Here is a 25,676-nt window from a genome sequence, read left to right as displayed (position 1 = left end):
TGGGGGCAATATGGAGGCAGCAGTCTGATTCTTAGAGCTTCTTGAAGAAAATGACAGCATCAGAAGGTGGGCTGGATGAGATTCATATTCCTGCTGAACTCCTTCCCCTCCTCAAATTCTGTCCTTCCCAGGCTTCAACCTGGATCTTCAGGAGCTTCTTAATCCAGGGGTGGCAAACCCTACCCTAAATGTCTCTGTCTTTGGGAGGCTGGAAAAGTCTTCTCCAGTTTGCTCCTGGACATGGGATTTTCCACTGCTTGCCTGTCCCTCTTTCCCCCCAGCTTTCTCTCCAAGGATGAATAAAAGTGGCTTTTACAAATGATTTTCACAAAGAACTTATATATTTATCCCCAGACTAAAATATGTTCAACCGCACAACAACCAAAAAAGAAGTGTCGGTAACAAAGTGTATTTTGAATCTATAGTAGACCTAACACCACAAGATAAGTGTGTTCATTTGGGGGGGGGGCACTTGGGCTGTGATCTGGGGGTCAAGGAAATAGCAGCTTAAAAAAGTTTGGGAACCACTGCATTAGGAAATAAGACAAGGAATTCAGGCATAAGAAGATCCCCTCTTATAGCAGACTAGCAACAAAGCCCGTTGTATATAACCATACAATGGACGTCAGCCCACCCATCTACCCACCACCCCAGGGAGAGACCTTGACCAGCATCTTAAGGGACGGGAAGCACCGGTGGAGACCCATGGTGCTTTCCACTATTTCAATGGAATCAGCAAAATAAGGCATCCCATGTAAAATTCAGTATAAGGCTCTGCTTAAATCCACGTTGTTTGTGAATTTTCTACACATCAAGTTGAATTAACTTTACTTTTAAAAATAAAAGTATAACTTGAGAATTGTTTGTGTCATGGGAATTTTGGTCAATGAACAGGACAGATTATTAGTAAACATACATTTGTTTAGCAAGTGTACTCCATTTTCAAGTAAGGAACTCCTGAAAACTTCTAATTACAGAGATTCCCCACCTAGTATAATCTGCTAACTTAGCTTTCCAAGGAACCAAAAGAGAACCTTCCACAATAGAAGAGACTTGCTACAGTGAATGGATCTGTTAAATTAACACATTTTCTGTCAACCAAATCAGCTGCCTCTAGTGCTATTGTTGCTGAAACAATGGAGACCCTAGGAATTGGGCACCCATTAAAAGGAATAAGTCTACTGAAAAGGATACTCTGCAGCAAAGAGCTTGTGTGTTTAACTAGATTCTCTACTGTAAGAGAAAAAGCTAGGCTGCATTGTTCCCCCACTCTAAGCAGATGCAAGTGCGGGAGGAGGTGCTGGGGAAATTAAAAATTTCTAGCTTTCAAATATTCCTTTCTAACAAAACTTTAAATCTGTACACTTTTAATACAGTTGTTTCTCATTCTTTGGCCGACCTTCTTTCTTATTTTCTCAAGGGCATTTTCCATGAAAAGGCCTATGAAAGCATCTGTTGACACCATGAAGGGTAGATTTCCCCCTCCTCAATATCCACCACACAGGCACTGAACAGATGCCAGGCGTAGAGTGGCACAGATACACAATGCCATGCGGAGAAGAAGAGAAAGCCTAAGGATTAGGCTTGCTGGGCACACAAAGTTGGACTGTTTAAACTCAGGACATAATTTTTATACTGAATTAGGCCTCATCTGGCATCTTTCCTCAGCAGTTCCCTACAGTGATGAAGCTTTACTATGCAACACTTTGGCAAACATACAGTTCTGCTGAAAAGAATACCTTTCCGTAGATTATTCTAAATGATGATTTTAGCATTTCAATTTCAGCTTGGTAAAAGTTCAAAAAAGAAACATGAATTTTACTCTAGATTTTCATTTCAGCATTCACCTTTTCTCAGATTTAACATTTACACAAACACCAAAGTATTTCACACCAATAATTAAATCATAACATTCAAATACAATGATGTTGACTTTTTCAGTTGTAACAAGACCCAGTGAGTCAACTAATTATGGTTTACATCATTTAAACAAAGTTTGAATGCAGTGGCACCTTTAAGAACAACAAATTTGAATTCTGGGTGTAAGCTTTTGCAGACATGAAAAGAGTTTCAATGAATAAGAAGTGTGCAGGCACACAAAAGGTTATACTGTGTTGTTCTGAAAGATGCCACAGAACTTAAACTTTATTCTATTGCTTCAGACTAACACAACCACCACTTGGATCACCATTTGTGAGTAAAGGTCAATATGTAACACTAAACTATACTGGAGGTAGTCTTCATTTGAAAGATTCACACCTACCTTTTCATTCAGTGAACTTGCTAAAATTCCCATGTGGGGCTGCACAAAAGCAATGAAGATGAAAACTTGTAACTTGTAACTTACTTGTAACTGCTGTTCACTTAGTGGTCTTCTGTACAGACACATGTCCCTCCCCCTCCTGCCCCACTGTGAACTCGCTGGAACCTTAGGTCTCTGACAGCCAAGGAAGATTTCCAAAGCTTTCTAGTAGATAAGGAATGTCCCTCCCTCCCTCTGATGTTTCCCTGCTAAATGATCACATGACCAAGGGACACTACTCCTAGAGCCATATGGAAAGGCGGTATAAAAATCTAATCTAAATAAATAAATAAATTTCTTCAACTGCCCTATTGGCCAACAAATCCCAAAGCAGAAGGGTCACTTCTGGAAATTGATTGTCCACAGCTTCAGAGCCTAAACTACAAAGGGTGGTACTTCAATCTCAACTCACACTCATGTAAACAATAGACAGAATCCAACAAATAAGGGTGATTACTTGCCAGGTGGCTGGAAAATCGGATAAGTGGTCCCAGATCAGCAAAGCTGGTCAATCACCTGGAGCCATTAGGCAGAATTTAGGGAGTTGCTGAGGGTGGTCCTTTGCCAAAGATCGTTGTGTTGGGGTGGGGGGGTGTCTCTGTCGCAGGCCCTGCCCTTTTCTATTGAAAGGAGCCTGGAACTGATGGGGCAAATACTGAAAAGTTTGATCTTGTACATTATAATCCCTAAAGAAGGGCATCACGAACACATGTTGCCTCTGACCAAACCAACTCTGTGTGTTGACAGTGGGAAGAGAAAGGTGGGAACAAATTGTGCAAAACAGGGTACCTGGCAAATCTACTTCAGGGCTGACAAGTAATCTGTCAGCCAAGCAAAAAAGTGACATCTTTTCAAAGGGAAGATTGTCCACTTTAGCCATTGTTTCTATAGGTAGAATGGTGTTCCACAACCAAGAGTACCTGTGCAAAACTATCACCGAGGCAACTCCCTTTGCAGCTACATCAGCTGAATGCTTTCCTGTGTTGATTTCCTGCTTTCACCACCCCTGATTACAGCATGATAATCCACTATATGAAAATTCAATGCCAAGGAGGAGCTGAGTTGCCTCTCCAATGTGTCAAGGCGCCCACTCTCCCTTTCAGTATGTGAGTAATGTTGGTCTGGTCAATGTTGAGACTGCAAGTCTTCTATAATTATCGATGAAGGTGGTAGGTAGAAGGTGGTATACCAATATTTCAAGCAAATACTTTGCATGAGATTGGCGACATGACTGTTCAACACTGCAATCTCTTTTGTGTTAAATTTAAAAGGGCCCAGACTTACTGATGGACATTTATGATTGTAGTTTCAAGTGTGGCCTGCAATCTGTGTGATAAGTATAGAGGTGAATGTTCCTGTCTTTTACAGCAGTGGTCCCCAACCTTTTTATCACCAAGGACCGGTCAACACTTGACAATTTTACTGAGGCCAGGGGTGGGGGTAGTCTTTTGCCGAGAGATGTCACTGCTGCAGCCGCCTGAGCCCCTGCTCAACTTGCTTTCCCGCCGTGCCCCTGACTTCCTGCCGCCTGCTGGAGGGAGCTGCCAGCAGCAACTGCGCAGTGCCACGCCAAGGGGGAGCCCCAGCCATGGCAGCCGCTGGAGAGCACCAAAGGTGAGCTGGTGGTAGAGTGGCAGAGCAGCTCCCGAGGCAACAACTGGGGAGGAGGAGCCGCGGTCTGGTACCAACTGATCCACAGACTGGTCCCAGTCTCTGGACCGGGGGTTGGGGACCACTGAACTAGAGGATTTAATGACGGCCAGCCAAAAACACTGAACATACACCTACAGCTATTCCACTTTTTACTGATACTTATCTTCCAGAGTTGAGTTCTGTGGTTTAGAAGAAGAAGAAGAGTTGGTTCTTATATGCCGCTTTTCCCTACCCGAAGGAGGCTCAAAGCGGCTTACAGTCGCCTTCCCATTCCTCTCCCCACAACAGACACCCTGTGGGGTAGGTGAGGCTGAGAGAGCCCTGATATTCCTGCTCGGTCAGAACAGTTTTATCAGTGCCGTGGCGAGCCCAAGGTCACCCAGCTGGTTGCATGTGGGGGAGCGCAGAATCGAACCCAGCATGCCAGATTAGAAGTCCGCACTCCTAACCACTACACCAAACTGGCTCTCTGGTTTAAAAAAGGGTTCTGTTGATGTGCTCCAGGATACCTTCAGCCAAATTAAATTTCTGCTTAGAGTTGGGGCCTGCTTCCTGCCCTATTTAGCAACCCTGGTGCTAGGTCATTACCTAACTTTTTTGGGACAACAGCAGCTTTCCATTTTATCTAGCGATATGAACATTCCAAAAATGTTGACATTTCCCCCCCTTTTCCTTCAACTTCATACATGTGGGGGGGGGTAAAAATACACAGAACATATGGTCTCATCAAGCTTCAATTTTACTACTGAAAGACTGAAATACCTTTCTTTCCACATGTTAATTTTTATCACCCTTTGCATATGAAAAGTATGCATACTGGATACACTTCTGGGTAGCAGTGTGTGTGTGAACAAAGTCTTAGGATATGGATGGACAGTAAGCTAGATGTTCAACGTGATGGCATAGCCCCCCCCCCCAATAGGCTAATGTGGTCTTAGGATGTATCAAGAAAGACTTAACATCTGAATTGCAAGATGTCAAAGTCCTGATGCACACCGTGGTGGTCAAGCCGCAACTAGAGACCTGTGTGCAGTTCTAGAGGCCTCACTTCAAAAAGGATGTGGACAGAATAGAGCAGGTGAAGAACAATGAGGAAGGTACCACTTGGATATGGGTGGTGTGTGGAATCAGCTGTTTAAGGTAGTGATAAGCTCCTACTCATTGACAGAGGCAAATATGAAGTAGGAAGGATCGGCTTCTGTGCTGTAGACGTATCCGTGTCCCCATGATGCAGGGGCAATCAAGACTTCTGGACTGAATGTCAAATATCTGATAGTACTCTGTATTTTTTAACATTTGAAAATGTTTCTCCTGCAGTGTTCTCACTTTTAGCAACCCAGTTAAATACCATAGCAATGCTAGTGTCACTTAAATTGTTGCCTTTCAATCAAAGAGTTTTGAAGCTGTGTTAAAGTATTATAGTAAAACACTGCTTTTAAAACATATTTATGCAAACAAAAACAGTCTTTCTTTAGCTTATCACAAAGTTTGTTTTTCTCATTCAATCCTCAGGGGAAAATATGGGCCAAAGTTTTCTCAATTTCTTCCTCTCCTGCACCTTTCACACTAATAATTTTTACGGTTCTGATTAAATAAATTCTGAAATCACTTGGATGTGAAGATACTTAACCTTGAAGACTGTATAGCACGTCTCTCAAAACAGAATAACAGGCCCCATTATAATACATTTTCAGAAAAACAAGCTGCAGCCTTATTATTATTAGTAATACTAGTATTCAAGCCCGCTGTGTTCTAAATACAGCGGGCCCTAGGCAAGGGAGCCCGTGGCTCTTGCAAGCCAGGGCCACCCACGCCCCGCAGCTGTTCAAAACCTTCTCTCGGCCGGCGGAGAGGCCTCGCGGCGTCTACGACGCTGCGAGGCCGCTCCGCCGGCCGAGAGAAGGCGGCCAGGTCCACCCGCGCCACGCAGCTGTAGAAAACCTTCTCTCGGCCGGCGGAGCAGCCTCGCGGCGTCGTAGACACCACGAAGCCGCTCCGCCGGCCGAGAGAAGGCGGCCAGGTCCACCCGCGCCCCGCAGCTGTAGAAAACCTTCTCTCGGCCGGCGGAGCGGCTTCGTGGCGTCTACGACGCCGCGAGGCCGCTCTGGCGGCCGGGAGAAGGCGGCGCGGCCGACTGCTGACCTGTGGCTGTGGGGGCGAAGCAGGCAATGGGGAGCCACGCTTTGCGTGGCTCCCCATTGCCTGCTTCGGGCGGGATGGACACTTGGAGGGGCCAATCAATCTGATTGGCCCCTCCGAGTTTTTATCCCGGACCGGTCCCGCCCTAACTCCTCCCCACTACCCCTTACTGTTTTATTCAGTCCGTGGCGCCCGTGGCGCCACGGGCTGTTTACAGATATCCCACCACTTTCCGACGACTCATGGCGGCTTACAAAATAAAACCCCCATAAAAAAACCATTATAACCCGGACTCTAAAACTGCCTAAAGCCACAAAGATTGACAGCCGAAAAAATTCCCTATCCCCCCACCCCCGAGCAGACTTCCCTAGAGGTGGGGGGGGGAGTAAATGTAATACAACTGAGCCTGAGGAGAGGCCATGATATTCCTAGCACTGACACGGGACTCAACCAAAGCCTTAACAGAAGAGTTCCGTTTTGCAGAACCTGTGGAACTGTGACAGCTCCATAAGGGTCCTCAGCTCTCATGGGAGCTCATTCCAGCAGGTTGGGGCCAGGACATCGCTTTAACCATCCAGCAAATGTAATAGGGGGGGGGAGTCCAGGTGGCCATCCATGAGGATAGAGCTGGGTGTCATCCGCATACTGGTGGTAAACCAGCCCATACTCCAGACCAACTATTCCAGAAGGCGCATAAAGATGTTAAATAATGTTGAAGAACATAGCTGTGTACATGTCCACCCGAGACCTCTCCCCTTCTCTCCCTCCTCCAGGCCGATCACTGGCCACTTTGGGAGGGGTAGGTAGGGTCAACATGACCATATATGGTCATATCACCCAATAAATGTTTAACAAATTTCAAAAATATTAACATTTAATTAACTCCCATCCATTCAGGAAACCCTTCCAGGGCTGAAAGCAAATTTCTTCAAATGTTTTTACTCCGCCTTTCTTTGTGGTTCAAGACAGCTAACAATAACAGCTGAAAAATGTTTCCAATGAAAACCAAAATAAAACATTCCAAAATAAAATACATTCCAACTCTCCGCTTCCACTACTTAAAATATGCCTGCTATTTAAACCTCTTCAAAACCTTGAGAAACCAGCAAGCCTTACAACACTTCTCAAAGATGTCCAGGGAGGGGGTGCCTCTCCCCTACTCAGAGGCCATTCCACAGAGCAGGAACCATGATGGCAAAGACCAGGCTCTGGGCAATGCCAGATATGCCAGGCTGAGTGGTGAGATAGGTAATAGAGGGATACCTCCATATTTGGGACGCATGGAAAGAGATAGTGCTTCAGATACGTGGATCCCAGGTCACGAAGGGCTTTAAAGATCATAACCAGTACTTGGAATTGAACTCAGAAACAGACCAGCAGCCAATGTAGATGGTTTCAGAATGGGTAATGTATGTTCCCCGCAGCTAGTCCCCAATAACAGCATTCTTGACGTTGCAGTTCACAAGTTCACAGATTCATAGAGTACGTTGCATAATCCAACCATGAGGTCATAGAACCCTGAATTAGCATGACCAGATCAGCCGAGTTTAGGTAAAAAGAGAGTTGGTAAATGAGCGGCAGTTGACAGAAAGTGCTCTTAAGACACTATGCCAACCAGCTTTTCAAAAGAACAAGGCAAGGTCCATGAGCACCCTCCAACTTTTAACCTACTTTGCAAAAGCCAGCTCCGCTCTATCGAGAACAAGTGGATTCAATCCCTGTAGAATATCAATCTTCCAAACTATGCTTCTATAACATACAGGTGCAACAGAACTAATATATAAAATAAATTCATTTGTGTATCAGAAAACTGTGGGCAAAGAATTTAACTCTTTCAAAACCATCTTCTTGTAAAAACAGTAACACAGCATTGACACACAGTATAAAAGCAACAGATTGTACTGCTTTTGGCAACAGGCTGCTGCAGCAGAAAAAGGTTATAGGAAAAAGTCCAACTGATGTGTAGGTATGAATAATACATATACTTATTTCTCTACTGAAAGCCAATTAGATAAAATATATGGCAGTCAGGCTGCTGTCAGGGGTTGGCTACAGGGATCACATCACCCTGTTCTAAAAACCTGCTGTAGCTATCCATCTTAAAGTGCTGGTACTTACTTTTAAAGTCTTAAACGGCTTCAGACCAGAGTACAACTGCCTCCTTTGTTGACCTCTGTTGACCAGCTGACCAGTTAAGATCTTCGCCTCAAATTCTCTGCCCCTTATACCCATAGAAGCCATATTACAGACCCAGGCTGTTTTAGGACTTTAAGTTTTACAATCAGTACTTTTTAAAGTTGAGCGCATGGAAACCATGTGGCCTTCCCTTACAAAAAAATCTGGCAGCCACTAGAGTATGAGTTACAAAGATCACATCTACCCCAGAAAGTAGCACAGCTGGCAATCCAACAGAAGCTAGTTAAAAGCATCTCAACCACCCCATTGATCATCTAGGAATTACAGCAGGTCCCAGATCACCCCAGACTGATCTCAAATTTCAATATCCTATGCTATGTCTTTAGATTCAAGGCAGCTAACAAGGCAACAAGGTGTGAACAGACAGTTCACAAGACAATATGGTACTGAGATATTGAACAACAATAAACTCTGTTCCTTGTTGTGATGCGCATCTACACATATCACTTTAAGAAAACTCTATTTTTAAAGTGTTTCCAATATTTCTGCAACTTTTCCCCACAGGTTTGCTGCAAAGTCTCTCCCTACCTATAGCATGGCCCCATTACGTGGATTTAGGGTCAAGGTCAGTATTACATATATGCAAGCAGAAGATCTACAAAGACTTGACAAGGCATATCAATTTTTCCTCTCCTACCTTTTCCCTTTCACATTCCTAAAAGTACCTATAGCCTCCCTTCCTGCTTCCCACGCACCAGTGGTGTAGGCTGATGGGCTATTTCTGGCATTGGGGGGCCAGAGGACAGAGCGTGATGTCATAGCCCATGAGAGTGTCTGGGTGATGTCACTCCTGTTGACATGTTACTTCCAGGGATGTGACAGGGAGGTATGGGCTGCTGACATCACTTTGTTTCCCAATAGTAAAAAGTTTGAAAAAGTCTGACTTTTACTGACAGATACCGAAGCTTGAAGGCTGGCGATACTGTTGTGGCTGCCCTACAACAGCAACTGAGCGCACTCGTTCCTTAAAGCTACAGGTGCCACTTCTATTATTTGGGGATTAACTCCAATGTGTGTATGTGTTACTCATGGCCTTTTGGTTATTTATTTCTTCTCTGTTTAGTTCAGGAATATTGCAAAATCACAATAAATCAGTTATATCACAATAATTTAATTTAGAAAAATAATACTGGATTCTAACAATAGAATCACAATACAGTACAGACGACAATTCTATACTGAAATAGGAACCATAGTTCTGACTGAGGGCTTCATTAATGCAGGCTGAGGAAAAAGTAGAATAAGCAATAACCATTTAGCAGAAGATAAGGGGAAAATACAGCACATTTCAATCACCTGATTAATCTGCAAAAGGGCAAAAAATAAAGTGTGTTAAAGTAGTAAGGAAGACAAAAATATCCCTTTAGAACTAGACGTTAGTACCAACCTGAGATGGTTACCAATGGAGATGAGAGCTTAAAGAACCCCACGGCCAATGTTTCTTAGCTAGGTTAACAGGGTGCTGATTCAACATCATTTTTTTGTAAATGTCTAATATGCACATATTAGGACATGCACATACGTCTCCCTCATGTCCCACTGAACTTTTGACCTGGTCATTGCTGAACCTCCTCCTCCTCTCAAAATTCACAGCTGTGAAGTCTTGAAAAGAGGGGGACCCTGAGTCTTGTCAGGCAGCTGCCTCTGCTGAAGCCAGCATGGGGGCTCGCGGCTGTTCAACACTCTCTTCCCATAACAATGCACAGCGCCTGGCCTGATGGATGCACTGCTTTATCTGAGCCAATCAGCTTCGTAAATCCATTCCCCCTTCTCCTGACTCTCATTACGCAATGGCCCAAGAAAAAAGAAAATAAAACATCTGCTTCCCAGATTCTGAGACATACAGCTGCTGATGGCAGCCCGCATCTGGAAGAACGCCTTCTTCCAGTCTACTGAGCCCATGGATTTGGACCGACAATGAAAAAGAAAGGAGCTCAGGTTGCAAGGTTGAAAACCAAAGTCTTTTTCAAGTATCCTCTGTGAATAGAGCTATAAAAAGTCAGGCTACAATAAAGTCCTCATCTGTACTTTATCATCGGTGGTCACCCCGGCTGCACATATACAGGCCACAAAATACAAGCCACCACTCAAATACCTGGATGGTTGAACATCTAAAAGACTAAAAATTTATTCAGAGCAATAAATGGTTATCACTTCCAAACTTACTGTATTTTTTTAAATTATCAAACTAACATTAAGAAAGATTTTAACTCCATTTGCATGCAGCACCATGCTTCCATAGCTGGTGTTAAAAACAAACAAGAAAAAAAGAAGCAAGCAAGGCTTGGAATGCCCTGCAGCAGGGTTGCCATGAGTCAGTTACAACTCAACAGCACATTCTTCATAGAGCTGTGAGGAATCAAAGATGTGCAGATAATCTGAAAATCCTCTTTACCACCCCCACCCCTGGTTTCTTCCTCCAGGATTCAGCAGGCTAATTCCCTTCCCTTCAACTTTACAGCATCCTGGAGTATTCTTTCCCTTTCTTTTGGCTAATTTAGAGTCGTATCTTTCTGCATTCCTGGAGGCCCCAACACCACAATATTGTCCATATTGTCTATCTAGCATCTAACAGAAGATACCTGTTGAGTCATGAGCCATCCCATTGTTTGCAGACTCCACATACAGGGAACAGGAGTCTCAAGAAGGTCCAACTGATGAGTAAAAGGAAAACTGGTTTGACTTATTTGCCCTTGTTACACTTCTTGTCCTCATTGGAATTCAGTGATGATAAAGTCCTCCCTTGGTAAATCGAGCGTATTAGTTTTCCTTGTACAGATTACCAACCTCAAGCAGCAGCAGTGCCGTGCCTTGACTTCAAAGAAGGTGTGCATCATCCCAAAACATCAAAGTACAGGAAGGACAGTGGAAGTCGGAGAAGACAAGCCAGCTCCCTTCTTCCGCTCTGCTTTTCCCCCCTGGTCCTTCATGATAATAACTAATTTTTACACAGTGTTTTCAGTGCTCAAGTAGTCACAATTAAGGCAGAAATGGGTGGCGGTGTCAAAGACAGCTGAAGGGGATCATTCAGGGAAACCCAATCCTTGAAGACTAAGGGGGTTGGGGTCATATGATGTTATTTTAAAAGTGGGCCATTAATCTAGAAAACAAATCAAACCCAATATTTCCTAGATCGACGCAAATTCTATAACCATCTTAATGATCTTTAAATGTTCTTCACATAAAGCTATCTGTCAATAATCAACTATCAATTCAGTGAGTGACTGATTTATTTAAAACATTTTTATGCTACATCCCCTCCTCCCCAATCAGGGTCTGCAAAGCAGTGAATGCCAGAACATTTAAAACGTGCAGTTAAAATTATAAAATTCGATTTTAAAAACATAAGCAAATAACATTAGAAGAAGGCCCATAACTGTTATTGGTGGTATGCCAGACGAAAGAAAACTCTCCACCTACCGGTGAAAGACAATGATAGAGACCGACAAATGTCACTGGAGAGGGAATTTGAAAGTTTCAGTGCCACAACCACAAAGACCCTTTCTTGGGTTGTGAGTCATCTACTCTCAGATGACAGAGAAAACAAAAGCAGTTTCCAAGGATGATTACAGTGAGCAGGTCAGTATCCATGACTGAAGGAAGTCCTTAAGGTCTGTCAGTTCCAGACTGCACAGGGCTTTAAAGGTCAATACCAGCAACTTGAACTAAACCCAGAAGCATATTGGAAGTCAGCCCATAGGTCAGCCTCAATTTTTAATTCTATTTGTAACTGCCAAACATTAACGTGCTGCAGTACACAAATACATTTAAATCCCTCAAGGGCAATTCATATAACTGTAGCAATATAATATACAAAATGTCATGTAAGCTCACTACCCTAAGTTGAGAAATATCCATCTTTGTTAAACAGAAATGGTATTCACAAAGGGTAGGTCTACAAATGATGGTGCTAAACTGTCAACTTCACAGGATTTCTTTAGTCAGGTTTTTAGGGCTCACAATTAATATATCTGAGTATATAAGGTAAAGGTATCCCCTGTGCAAGCACCAAGTCAAGTCTGATCCTTGGGGTGACACACGCTAGCATTTTCTTGGCAGACTCAATACGGGGTGGTTTGCCATTCCCAGTCATTACCGTTTTACCCCCCAGCAAGCTGGGTACTCATTTTACCAACCTCGAAAGGATGGAAGGCCGAGTCTACCTTGAGCCGGTTGCTGGGATCAAACTCCCAGACTCATGGTCAGAGCTTCGGACAGCATGTTAACTGCCTTGCCACCCTGCACCATGGCAACTGATCATAATAACATCTGATAACACCACCATACAAACCTGAATGGGCCAGGCTAGCCTACTCTTGACAGATCTCGGAAGCTAAGCAGGATCAGCCTTGGCTAGGATTTGCATGGGAAACTACCACTGAAGTTGTTTTGCAGCGCCAAGCAATAGAAAACCACCTCTGAAAGTCTCTAGCCTTGAAAACCTATGTAGACACCATAAATCGATTGCAACCATGGCAACGGCACTCTCCTTCACCAACAACATATAAGAACATTTTAATACTAAGTTCACACAAAAACAAATATTTCAGGGGTAGTCAACCTGTGGTCCTCCAGATGTCCATGGACTACAATTCCCATGAGCCCCTGCCAGGATTTGCCATGGACATCTGGAGTACCACAGGTTGACTACCCCTGGACTAGATGACCCAGGAGGTTCCTTCCAATTCTATGATTCTCTATGATTCTGTAAAGGCCCTTTCAAGGAAAAGAGATGTTTCAATTATTAACATTATTCACATGATGAGAAAGCCATCTCCCTACATCTTTAATCAAGGGTTAGACTAGAAGAACTGTTAAAAGAAAAGTGCTTTTGCAATGAGCCAAAATACAATAAGTAGGACAAAATAATGTTGTTTTAAGGGGAATAGTGATCAGTTACCTTTTGGAAAGAAGAGCACATTTTGATAAAAACCCGATAAGTGCAAAACTATAGGGTGTGTTCAGATTATATGTGTAACCACAGTTAAACAAAACTGTGTAAAGCCTGTTTGTTGCAAGACACAAACATGCATCTCCATTTTTGGCACTAAGAATAGCGGTTAGACACTAATACTGGTTATCCAAGACACTTAGATCCTAGTGCACAGATTAGCTGGCTGGGGCGGGAGGTAATTACACAATTAACTTACACGCTTTCATTGGTACATCATGAGTAATTAAAGTTAGTACCAAAGGTGAGATCCTGTCACACCTATCTGGCTAAATGTGAAAATGGAATCATATGTTTTTTAACGATCAGGACAAGAACTCTCCACCTATGGAAAGGGTTTCTCCTTTCACTGAGCCACTCCTGGATCACTTCAGAAACCTTCCTGCTGATTAGCTTCCAGGGTCTAACTATAGCCTCAACCCAAAGAATCAACTGGCTGAGAGACACCAAGCAGGCATCATAATTACATAGTTATAAAATGTAACACTATTTCTCCAATTCAAAAGACTTTAACAGATAGAGAGATGCCGCTACATCCATAACCAATTTTCAACTGAAATCCGGCAGTTTGGGTTTTGTGTGATACTGGTCTTATACTTCAAACAGCTCCAAATGTTTTTCTGGGGCCCCTTCCCACCCCTATTCATTGAGACTCTGGCTAGAAGTCAATACCCAATTAAGCACAAAATCCCTTCCACTCAATGGGGCAGAGTGATTGGAGCTGGATTCAGGGACTTCTGAGCTGTGGCCCAATAGAAAAAATGATGCTCTTGAGATGGTAAGGCTGCTTACAGACAATATAGAGCCAGTTTGGTGTAGTGGTTAGGAGTGCGGACTTCTAATCTGGCATGCCGGGTTCGATTCTGCGCTCCCCCACATGCAGCCGGCTGGGTGACCTTGGGCTCGCCACGGCACTGATAAAACTGTTCTGAGCGAGCAGCGATATCAGGGCTCTCTCAGCCTCACCCACCTCACAGGGTGTCTGTTGTGGGGAGAGGAAACTGTAAGCCGCTTTGAGCCTCCTTTGGGTAGAGAAAAGCAACATATAAGAAAAGCAACATGGTACATGCAGGGCTTACTTACCACACAGCCTGAAACTGGACTGCTCATTGCATGGCATGTACAAGTGAAAAAAGGAGAGGGGGGGAAACAATGGAGGGATGCAAAAAGAATTACAGTTACAGTCCCCAGGTTTCTATGATTTGAGAACTGCTGGTCTGTCCTGATATTATAGTACATCGGGTGCTTCAACAATTAGTAGTTTGAACTACAGTGACGAGAAAGGGAATAAATGGTTACCTACTGTACAAAACAACTCAACAGCACATTCTATATTGTCAATAGCTACAATCCCTGTAGCAAAATAACAATATTGGAAAAGTAAATTAAAGGCATTTTCTCACTTTACTGGCCTTTTGTTCCTGACCAGCTGGAGCACAACCCAAACTGCTTCAGCTTCCTGTGCAAGGGCATAGGAAAAGAGTCACTGGTGGTATACAGCAAGGCCATTTATTTTATGCTGTCGGACCCTCTTCAGACATTCAGAACCCTTATGGGACTCAACATTTGCAGATAAAATGGGAGTTCACAATACCATCTTACAGATGGTGTGACATCTTTTGAGTTTTCCAGTCAGATCTCTGATGCAGACGAAATACTGGCACAATATTCCTTCCAGCCCTTTCTCACCCCTTCACACTTTTCTTCCATTTTCCTCTTCCATTTCCCTTCCCACTTAGAAGCCTGTCCATGAAGTTTATGCAATTGTCTGTCTCCACCCATTTCTAAAGACACCTGACAAGCACTACCTGCTGAGCCTCTTTTTAAAAAGACCCTTAATATGTTTCCTGGCAAACTCTTTCCTCATCACCTTAAAAAGTGGAGCCAGTTTATTTTAAGTATTCCCATTTGGAAGGTACATTCTAGAGACTGGTTACCAAACTGATTCACTTGTGAAGCAAACCAGATGCTAATTCAGGCTTTCGAAAGGTGAAAGGCTAGTGCAATTGCCCCTTTATCATTGTAAATTCAAGATCCTTTCCGAGCTTCACATGCCTAGCCAGAGAGAACCTTATTTTAAAGAGTCTGCATCAATAGGAGGGGGAGGGGTTCCCATTGCTAAGGAACTCCATTACTTGGATACCCTTTCGCCTTTCAAAAATTTAGCACTGCATGCAGAATTCCTCCCCTCCTCTGAAATTCACATCCTGCTCTAGAAATTTTAATTCTCTACGTATTCTATTGAACTGAACATCTCTGGAAAGGGGAGGGACTGCCTCCCTTTGAAAAGCATAGGGATCTCATTGCTATTGTTAACCGTTCCAGAACAGAAGCTCTCAAACTTTTTGAAAAGCAACTCACTTCTAACTTACTGTACTTTTTGGGATCAACTTTTAAGTAAACTGTATTTTTGTCACTTTTTTTGTCACCTCCATACAACTGCCAACATAAAATGCAAGAATCTCGGGATATTTTAAAGGATATTGAGTTAAGTCTTAACTCTTACAGCTGTTAAAATCATTACAGCACCCTGGGAAAAATCAGAATTTATACCTCCACTTTTGTCCCAAATGAGGGCTCAAAATCTTCACAACTATACCAGAAGGAAGCTGAGAAAGACTAGTCCAAGTAACCCAGCAAGGTTCCATGGCAGAGTGGGAATTTAGATACTAGTCCAACACACTAACCACTATGTCATGTCCTGATGGTTCTATAAAAACCCCTTCTGGAAAAGATCTCTCTTCTTATTGTTATCCTGCAGACAAGATCCAAACACTTGATGAGGGAGTTGAGTCTCTCCCCTTTTGTGATAACCTTTTAAGTCCTCTTAATGCTGTTTCTGGGGAGCCCCATTCCCCAGAAGCAGCATTTTGGGAGGACATTTTGGACTGCAGTTAAAGGAGAGAGGTGGGGAAATCATGCTTTTATGCATAGACTTTACAGACAGGATCTGACCCAAAACCAGTAGATAAATTACATTGTTTACAAATTAGCCAATCCTCTCTGTAAGGAAGAGAAGACGCACAGCTGGGGCCATTCACAATTTCACTCAAGGCTTTATTCTGCTTCCTATAAAATCTTTTGGAAACTGGATCATTAAAATAACATATCGCTTAATGGCTGTTGTAACCAAACAGGAACATTTCTCAACATTTCAGCCAGGAGCCATGAAAACAGGCACGCTTCCCCAATTAAGTTGCAGGATATCATCATTGCCTTGCCTTATAAATGTCCAGTGCCCAACAGGATTCAACTGGGAAGAACCTGAGGGCAAGTGTCATTTTAAAAGAAAAAAAGCTGAACAGATTATTCCTTTAGGGAGCAGGGGGACCTATACTCGTTTTTTGTCTAGCTAGCTTCCACTATGCTTTCATCATGTCTTCAGTCAAGGATGCTACCAGCAGGTCACAGAAGGCCAAACTCCTTCTAGTGCTGCCACCATTTCAAGCAGCCTTTAGGGAAAGAAACATGTTCTTTATATTCCAAAGTGCTGTCCAAGACATACATATTTTATAATACGGAGATGGATAGTAAATCCTCAGTACTCCAGATGATATATGACAGCTCACAATGTTAAAGGAGCAATTAATCACAGACATCCTGGTTTCTTATGAGCACTTAAAGAGCTTCGCATGTCTATACACTCCCTTTTCATTTGTCTTCCAAATTCTACATCCAAGCAGTACTTCAGCACCAAGTATTCTCCCTGCTCTTAGACATCATACTCCAATCACTATTATTCTAGTAACAGGAAAGCAACCACTGGTATTTGGCAAGAGCAGCTTTTCATATAGGTTTAAAAGTTTTAAAGAGCATCAACAGTACCACAGTTGTTACATCTGCTATAAGCAGATGGCAAACCTCAGGTTTAATCACATTGGTCTAAGCTGCTTAGGCTCTTGGAGCATGAACCAGAGATTCTGGGAGGTCTGTTAGGGGTACCCTGCTCCAAGTTTCTCCATCTGATCCCATTATTGTCAATATTTTTTTTAATTCTGCAACAAATCACTAAAAGGAAGAAAATCAAACTTGCAGGATCATAAAACTTTATGCACAACATCAGCAAAGTAGATCACATTATGTTTCTGAGCACACACATTAGAATAAAAATGAACTATATATATTTTAAAAACCTCTATAATCCTAAAACAATAAAGCTATGTAAATACAATTTTTTGGAGGGGGGAATCTACCCGCAAGTGTAAGATTGAAGACAAGTGTGGCTTTCTAGCTGTAACAACCTTAAGATATATTTTTCTCACTGCAAATTTGACGCTGATGTTTGATTAACTGATTTTCCAAAACTCAGCCCTAAGAACTAACTTGCTTTGGTGGTACTCAAAAGGCAGTAGTATCTTGCAAAAAGAATCCTTGGGAATAACTACATCGGCAGAAGGAGAAGCTGAATTCAGGCACATTTGTGCATGCATGCACAGACACAAACACACACGCTCAATGGTCACAAAGCCCTGAGGCAAAGTGTGGGCACTTCCACCTAAGGCAAAGAGAAGCCAAACTTCGCTCCTCCTATCCATCCTGGCCTCTCAAGAATAATGGTGGCCAAACAACAAGCTCTTGCAAGAGGCTGGGCGGAGGGACATGGAGGCTGAGAGGACAGGAAGATAAGAGTGGTTCAAGGCAAGCATAGCATCTATTTCCTTATCTGCTGTGGAAGACTAATGCCGCCCTTCTTCGCCTACAGAGGAGCTGGAAAAGAGGGGAGAGCTCCAAACTGGGTGGCTTTAAATTCAGCAACCCCAAAAGCTGCTGGTGGATGTGTAGAGCGTTAATTGCAATCCAGACTTTCCAGGACTCATTTCTGTTCAGGAGGATTCTTGATCTGCTTCATATCTTGGGCTATAGCTTTAAAGCATCCGCACTTCCAACAAGTCCGGTTTAACTATTCAGGACTGATCCAGACCCCCCCCCCCTTGCCCAGTCCTTCAGATCTGCAAAACCTCTCTAAACACCATCATAAACCAGAACCCCCCCCTTTTTTTTTTCAGGTGCTCTGCGAAGACCAGTCCGCTCCCTCTACTACAGGCACCAAAGTAAACCGAAGGCACCCAAATAAATCAGGAGCCCAGTATCTTTGTCTTAACACGCGACTACAGACCAACGAGTCAATTCCCCCCGTGCAATTAGACCCCCAAATCACACCCCTGTCCAAAAACCAGGTCGTTTGCCCCATTGCTCGGACTTTGGGGACGCTTTGTGCCGAAATCAAGGCGCCCCTCCATTTCTGTTTTTATTGCACCGCGAGCGAGGGAGCGTTTGGGGGAGGCAGGATCCGTCCTCCCGAGCTCACATCCGCCTCAGCAGCCGAGAAACCCCCCCAGAGACCACTCGGGGCGAAAAACTTAGCTAGAGCGGGGTGGGTAGGGAGGGGGCACGAAAGCGAGAGGCACAAAACCCGAGCACGGGCTGCAGCCCCGGGAGACACGCTCGACGGGCGCTCGGGAGCGCCTCCCGGGAGGGAAGCGCGGGACGCGGCGGCGATAGCGGCGACCCCGAGAGGAGTCTTTTCTCCCCTTGCCCCCAGCGTCCTCCAGGCGGGAGCGAAAAAGGGGGCAGCGCGGGGCCAAAGCGGGCCAGCCGACCCTCCTCCTCCTCCTGTGCTCGGAGTTATTGTCCCGCGGCGGCGGCGAGCGGGAGGCGGGGCCGGAGCGACGGCGGCTTCTCGGTCTCCCTCCGTCTCGGGACTCACCTCGATCTCGAAGTCGGGCAGGCGGAAGGCGGTCCTGAAGAGCGAGCAGAAGTGAGCGATGGCCGGCACTTCCCACCACGAGCGCAGCTCCCGCAGCAGCGCCGTCGTCGTCGCGCCCTCGGGGCCGGCTGAAGCGGCTTCCCCGCCGCCGCCGCCGCCGCAACCTCCGTCCTCCTCGGGGCACATCGCCCCCGCGGCCGCCCCTGGCCGGTCCCGCCGAAAGACGCCCCTTCCCGCCCCCTCCGCCGCGCCGCTTTCCCCTCAGCAGCCGCGGCCGCCCCCTCCGCGCCGGCTCCTCCGCATGGGGCTCCTCCGGGCGGGCGCCTCCTCAGCCGCCGCCTCCTCCTCCTCCTCCGCCTCGCGCTCGCTTGGGGTCTCTAGGGGCGGCGCAGCTGCTGCTGCTGCTGCGGGTGGTGGTGCCGGGCCGGACCCATCTCTCGCCGCCTCGGCCGCTGCTGCCCTGGGCGTACAATGCGAAAGCTCCGCGGCCGGCCAAGCGGGGGAAACAGATGGGAGGGGGGAGGGGCGGGGGGCGCAGCGGCGAGGGAGGAAAAAGAGTGCGCCGAGCGCGCGCGCGGGGAGAGAGGCGGAGTCCGAAAGGGAGAAGCAGCCGGACGGGGGGGCGTGGCCGCGGCGCGGGAGGGGGCGTGGCTTGAGCGTGTGTCAAGAAAGAAAGAGGGGGGGAGCGATGTCGAGTTGTGTCAAAGGGCGGGGCCTGCGACGGGGAGAACCGTTTTGAGGTCGAGCGCGGGGGGGGGGAGGAGGGGAAAGTGGGGGGTGGAGTTTGAAGAGCAAAAGGGTCCGTTGCGAGAGGGGGATGGGGGGGGGAAAGAAACGGTTCTCTCGGGAGCCGTTGGGAGGCTCGCGGACGCGAAGGAAGGGGGCGTGGAAGCGGAGCGCGTGCGGCGAGGGAGCCCGGCGCACGAGGCGGGGGCGGAGCCACTCTTTATCATAACAACAGCTTCGCCCCGCCCCTTTCGCCGCGACGGACCAATGAGGAGTCTTGAGGTGGGCGGGGCCGCGAAGGGAAGCGTTTTCTGTGGGCTAGTGGGAAAAAGGGGGCCTCTTTTTGTAGCCGTGTGGGAGGAGGCGGCGCAGTTCTTCTCGGGACAGCAGGGTGGTAGGGAGGGGGTTAACTGCTGCATGTTACTGCTGTGGAGAGGAGCCATAAGGGAAGTTTAAGGAGTAAAAAGTTTAAACTTTAGGCTCAGTGACATGAGATTGCCGATCTATGAGTGTTCGTTTAAAACCTTTATGTCTATGAATGGCTCGTTTGAGGCAGATTCAAATGAGTACCCGCGTTGGTCTGAATTTGCACAATAAAATCAGAGTCCAGTAGCACCTTTAAGATCAACAAGGATTTATTCAGGGCATGAGCTTTCGAGTGCATAACTTGCACTCAAAAGCTCACGCCCTGAATAAAATCTTAGTTGGTCTTAAAGGTGCTGCTGGACTCTGATTTTATCGTTTGAGGCAGATCTCAATAATATTCGGGTGTTTTAATATTTAGAAACGGTTTTTAAGAAACGGGTTGTTTTACCTTAAGCTGTTACCTGCCCTGGGCTGTTATAAAAAATGGGGTACCGAAATACAAATTGTTATCTCATACAAAGTCTGAAGCAGTAGCTGGGGTAGCAAAATATATTATTTATTTATTTAGCAGGTCCCTATCTTAACCTGCTTGACATGTCTTATTGTAGTAAGAAAGTCTGAGGAAGAGTGCTTAGCTAGAAAGATCACGCCTTGAATAAATCTTTGTTGGTCTTAAAGGTGTTACTGGACTCTGATTTTATTGAACAATCTTGCTGAAATTTAAGATTTATGTAGATCAGTCGCAGTTGGAGCTGGTGTGGTCAAAATTCAGCTTTCTGACAACTGGTGTCTTGAGCTCATGTCTGTTGAAGAGGTACTACAGCTATCAGTGAATATAGAAATAATTAATGATCTTGTATAACCAGTGGGGTGGCTCTCTTCATCCCATCCCAGGGTGTAGTAATCTAAACTGGAGCTAAATGTGTATGTAAACCAAACCTTAATCCAGGGGCAGTCAAACTGCGGCCCTCCAGATGTCCATGGGCTACAATTCCCATGAGCCCCTGCTGGCAGGGATTTGTAGTCCATGGACATCTGGAGGGCCACAGTTTGACTACCCCTGCCTTAATCCAATAAAGAGTGAACTGTGGTTTCAGCCCACAGATCTCAGCATTCTTAATTTTGTGTTTGAGTGTGTCAGTTGGCTTTACACATGTACAGAATGACATTAGATAAGGGTTTTCAATCTGAGACAAATTTTGACCCAGAATCCTCACAAGTAAATAACATCTCTCTCTTTTTTCATCTCAGGATAAATGAATGTTTTTGCTCCCGAGAAAGCTACTTTGTACTGATCTGGAATTACTTGCACTCTTTGACAGAGTTGTGTGAGGGGTACATTAGCAGCTGTTTTTGAGCAAGAATATACTAGGTGTGAAATTCAGGCTTGCACAAATTCAAAAACTTAAGAAATTCAGCTTTTAGAATGCCAAGCCTTCTAAAATCTTTTCTGTTAAGCTTCGTTTTGATTAATACTTTTTGAAAGATACCTGCATTATCACGCATGAATTTGAAGGAAGTGAGGCAAGACATTGTTTTCATATCCCATACTTTCAAGGAATTGGAGGTTCCCAGACATTCAGTCTATTTTACGTGTTACATTTTCTAAGCAGTCCAGTACCACCTACAACAATCTACTTGATAAAAAACATGAAAGAGAAGAAGGGCACATTTTTGTAAATTTTGTTTAGAGGTCTTTATTCAGTTCAGCTCTGTAGCATACCAGGATTGGGGCAGGGGGATTCCCTTCTTGGATGTGGACTAAAGCAAGAGATGTGTTGCCAGAGACTAGACCACACGTGACAAAAGGATTAGACTAGCCTTTGTGTGATAAGGACTTTACAATGTTGCCATCTCTCTGCTTTATGGCTTGCCTGTTGTTTGACAATAGCAGTTTATTCCACTGTTACAAAAAAAAAAAACACCCACCTCCCCATGTAATACTTGTTCAGTTACAAGCAACACAAAGTAATAATCCTGTAACAAGAACCAAACCCAAAAGCCACATTTAAAAAATGTTTTGAAATGGAGTCGTGTCACTGACTCTGAGTTAGTTTAAGGACAAACCTTGTCCATGGTTTCCTTAAACTCTGTATCTGCTCGATTAACATAAAACCTATTGCTGTTTGAAATTACAATCTTCGTTACATATGCCACTGGATCCTATGTATTTCATTTGATGGTCCTCAGGTTCAATAGGATTGCTTCCCATTAATAGAGATTTGATTGTGACTTGATCCTAAATTTTATTAAAATATATAAGCTTCATTGAGTTCTCCTAAGTATACTTAGTGCTTTCAGCCTTCATCTCTGAATTGCCTGTACTGTTTTTTTACTACTAACATTTAACAATTATGCTTCAAATGGCTGCTGAGTCTTTTGCTGGTTACACAGTGTGATTGAAGGGATTTCTTTAGCTAACTACTTAACTTTTCCAGTTCATTGTATCTGAGGAAGTGTGCATGCACACGAAAGCTCATATCTTGAATAAAATGTTGTTGCTCTTAAAGGCGCCCCTGGACTCAAGCTTTGTTCTGCTACTTAATTTTTAGCCACTGTGGCTAATGAGATGGAGAATTTCACACAAGTGTGCACAAATTAATTAATTAATTTATAATTTAATTTATATCCTGCTCGTGGCAGCTAACAATAGATAAAACCCCACAATAAAATCCCCTCCAAAAATTATTACCTAAATAAGACATACAGCTCAAAATCTCTATTGGTTTCAGTGGAACTCCATTCTAAGTAAATGTGCTTGGGTTTCAGAGCTACAGGCAGCAAAATAACATTGTAAAAGTGGGAAACTTCAGTAGAAATCAAACTGTAGCTCTGTTCAAATCCCAGTTATTTATGCTGGTTGAACAAGGGACAGTGACAGACTTCGACCTTTCTACTCGTGAGATTTTATGAAGTGATCTCAGTGATTTCTTTTATATTAAGAATCAGTTACTACTACACTGAGAGTTAGCATGGCAGATAAATGGATGAGTTATGGTCTGGTTCAAATCTTAGGTCACCTGTGTGTAGGCTTACAAGGTCGGTCTCTAAGTATTGATTTATCCTTCTTACTCTTTTTTTAAAAAGTAAATCAATTGTGAATGGCATATGTGTATTTAAATAGCACAGTTGCCTCAGGAGTATGTCCAAAACTGAGAGACGCACAATTTTCCAATTATCGCATTTGAGTATATGGTCAAAGCACCTGACTATATAATGTGTATTTTGTACTGTATTAGTACCCAAAATGTTCTGGTTGTTAATAACATATATGACTTTCATAATGTGTATTTTGTACTGTATTAGTACCCAAAATGTTCTGGTTGTTAATAACTTATATGGCTTTCATAATGTGTATTTTGTACTGTATTAGTACCCAAAATGTTCTGGTTATTACTAACTTATATGACTTTCATAAGGGACTAGGCAGATTAATGGCAAATAGGACTATGAACATTTATTAGATATGACAACTGAATGGAGTCCCCATGTATGCATAACTATGCTATCTTTAAATCAGCTATTGGGAAACAACAGTGTGTGGGAGTAGAGGGGGATATTTTGTTCATACTCTGCTTATCTGAAAACATCTGTCTACCTACTATGGAGAACACCAATTTTCAGATAATCATGGGAGTTGTGCTGTACAAAATGAAACAGTTGGGCCAGATCATTTCTTGCTGAGTGACCTTGGGCCAGACTCACACTGCCAGTCTAGGCAAAAAGATGTTCAATTTGTCCATCAGTTGCATATCAGAAGTTTACATAGCACAAGGAATATCTGCTCCAAAGGGTATTACTGTTCATTCAATTTGCAGTGCAGCAACAAATGCAGCCTTCAACAGATAAGCATACATGGAAGGAATCTGTTGAGTGGCCACCTGGTCATCAATCTTCACTTTTATTCAACATTTATAATTCTGTTGATGCGGGCTTTCAATGTAGAGTCCTTCAGCATGCTCTGCAAGATGATAAAATTAGCCCATCTAATTAGGGACACAGCTCTGGGAGATCCCACAAGATGACTTCCACCTCAGCAAGAGAATGACCATCAGACACTTACTGAGAAAGGTCCTTATCCTCTGAGGTATATGGAGACATCTTCATCCCTCCCATGTCATTATCTAGTCTAGTTAGTGGCCACATGATTTTTTTCCTGCTAGTCTGACACCTTCAAATTACTAGTAATCTACTATGTATTTTTTTTCTGATTTTATGCTTCCTATCATCATTATCTGTTTATATATTTAAGTATTATAAATTTGTCATGTTTGTATCAATTTGTTCAAGTTGACTGTTGCAGTACCCAAACTGAAGAGGAGGGTGACTTTGTACCACAGGAAACAGGAAGAAGAAAGAATTTCTATCTTCCTAAATCGCCCACAAGATGAATTCCTATACCTCAGAGGAGAAGGCCCCTTCTCGGTAAGTGACCAGTGGTCATTTTCAGATGATCATGGGAGTCGGTGTAAGCAAGTGAAGGTCATTGGAACATTTGAGTCAGATAATCTCTTGCTGGGTCACCTTAGGCCAGATTCACACTGCCAGCCAGGCCTATCTTCCATGGTGGTTGTGGGAGTAGAATGGCAGAGAGGAGAATGATGCTAGCTGCTTGAGGTGATCCCCATTGCAGAGATATTTAACTTGGGCCACAGTTCACACAAAAATGTATGGTCGCTCTTGCCATTGTTTCATATGGTATTGCTACAACCTCTTTGGGTAGGAGGCAGAACTGCTCATTCAGTCTTCTAACTACGATTAAGCATTGTAAGTGATGAGGTTAGCAAGTGGAGGGAGCCAAGGCAGACCCCAGTGCAAAATAAAGTATGATCCCAGTTTCCAGCCCCCACTTCCATGTGTAATGGGGGGTAATTAAGGCATATCAAAAAGGTACATGAAACCCTCTGAGTCTTTTAGGAAAAAGCAATATGTAAATACTTAATATTTCTTCTGTATATTGCTGTCACCATGGGGTTCGCTTGAAAGGTTGACTCAGCCTTCCATCCTTCCGAGGTCGGTAAAATGAGTACCCAGCTTGCTGGGGGGTAAACGGTAATGACTGGGGAAGGCACTGGCAAACCACCCCGTATTGAGTCTACCATGAAAACGCTAGAGGGCGTCACCCTAAGGGTCAGACATGACTCGGTGCTTGCACAGGGGATACCTTTACCTTTACCTTTTTATGGTTATTCATATGTTATAGACTGTTTCATGTGCTGTTCTTATGTTCTTATGTTCCATGTAAACCGCCCTGAGCCTCCGGGGAGGGCGGTATATAAATACAATAAATAAAATAAAAAAAATAATAAATGAAGTGTTAATACCTTTGATACGGGCCCTTTCTTTAAGCAAAGAAACCCCATGTTGTATCTTCTTTTATATTACGGAAACACGGCTGGGGGTCCTGATCCAAAAGTCATTCTCTGCAATACTATAAACTAGGGATTTGCGCAAGCCAATTTCCTTGTGACCCTATGTCCCCTCCCATTTTAATGAACTCAACACTCTTGGGAGCAAAGGCTAGTCTCAGTGCTTCTCATCAGGCATTGGGGTGGGAGGGGGAGTTTTAAATTTCCAAATGAATATTTTTCTGCATATCTAGAGGATCCTCTTGGTGCGTAGACATCCCAGATGTA

General features: G+C 44.1%; 2 protein-coding genes across 4 annotated transcripts in view; one reads left to right on the top strand and one right to left on the bottom strand.

Annotated features, from left to right (window-relative positions):
• CECR2 (CECR2 histone acetyl-lysine reader) overlaps nt 1-19,876 on the bottom strand; it is a 96,757-nt gene extending 76,881 nt beyond the window's left edge. The window contains exon 1 of the mRNA XM_077340081.1: nt 18,949-19,876. Within this exon, the coding sequence (XP_077196196.1) occupies nt 18,949-19,134 (186 nt within the window). The 5' untranslated portion in view covers nt 19,135-19,876. The remainder of the gene's footprint in view (nt 1-18,948) is intronic.
• An 825-nt stretch (nt 19,877-20,701) lies between these two features.
• Nucleotides 20,702-25,676, top strand: part of ADA2 (adenosine deaminase 2) — a 67,237-nt gene continuing 62,262 nt past the window's right edge. For 2 of the 3 annotated variants that reach the window (XM_077340094.1, XM_077340092.1), the window contains exons 1-2: nt 20,702-20,854; nt 24,331-24,465. The gene's annotated coding sequence lies outside the window, so the exon portion shown is untranslated. The remainder of the gene's footprint in view (nt 20,855-24,330; nt 24,466-25,676) is intronic. The other variant, XM_077340097.1, reaches the window with a different exon arrangement.

Source organism: Paroedura picta, chromosome 5 (genome assembly GCF_049243985.1).
Source record: "Paroedura picta isolate Pp20150507F chromosome 5, Ppicta_v3.0, whole genome shotgun sequence".
Classification (NCBI taxonomy): Eukaryota; Metazoa; Chordata; class Lepidosauria; order Squamata; family Gekkonidae; genus Paroedura; species Paroedura picta.
This window is presented reverse-complemented; position numbering and strand designations above follow the sequence as displayed.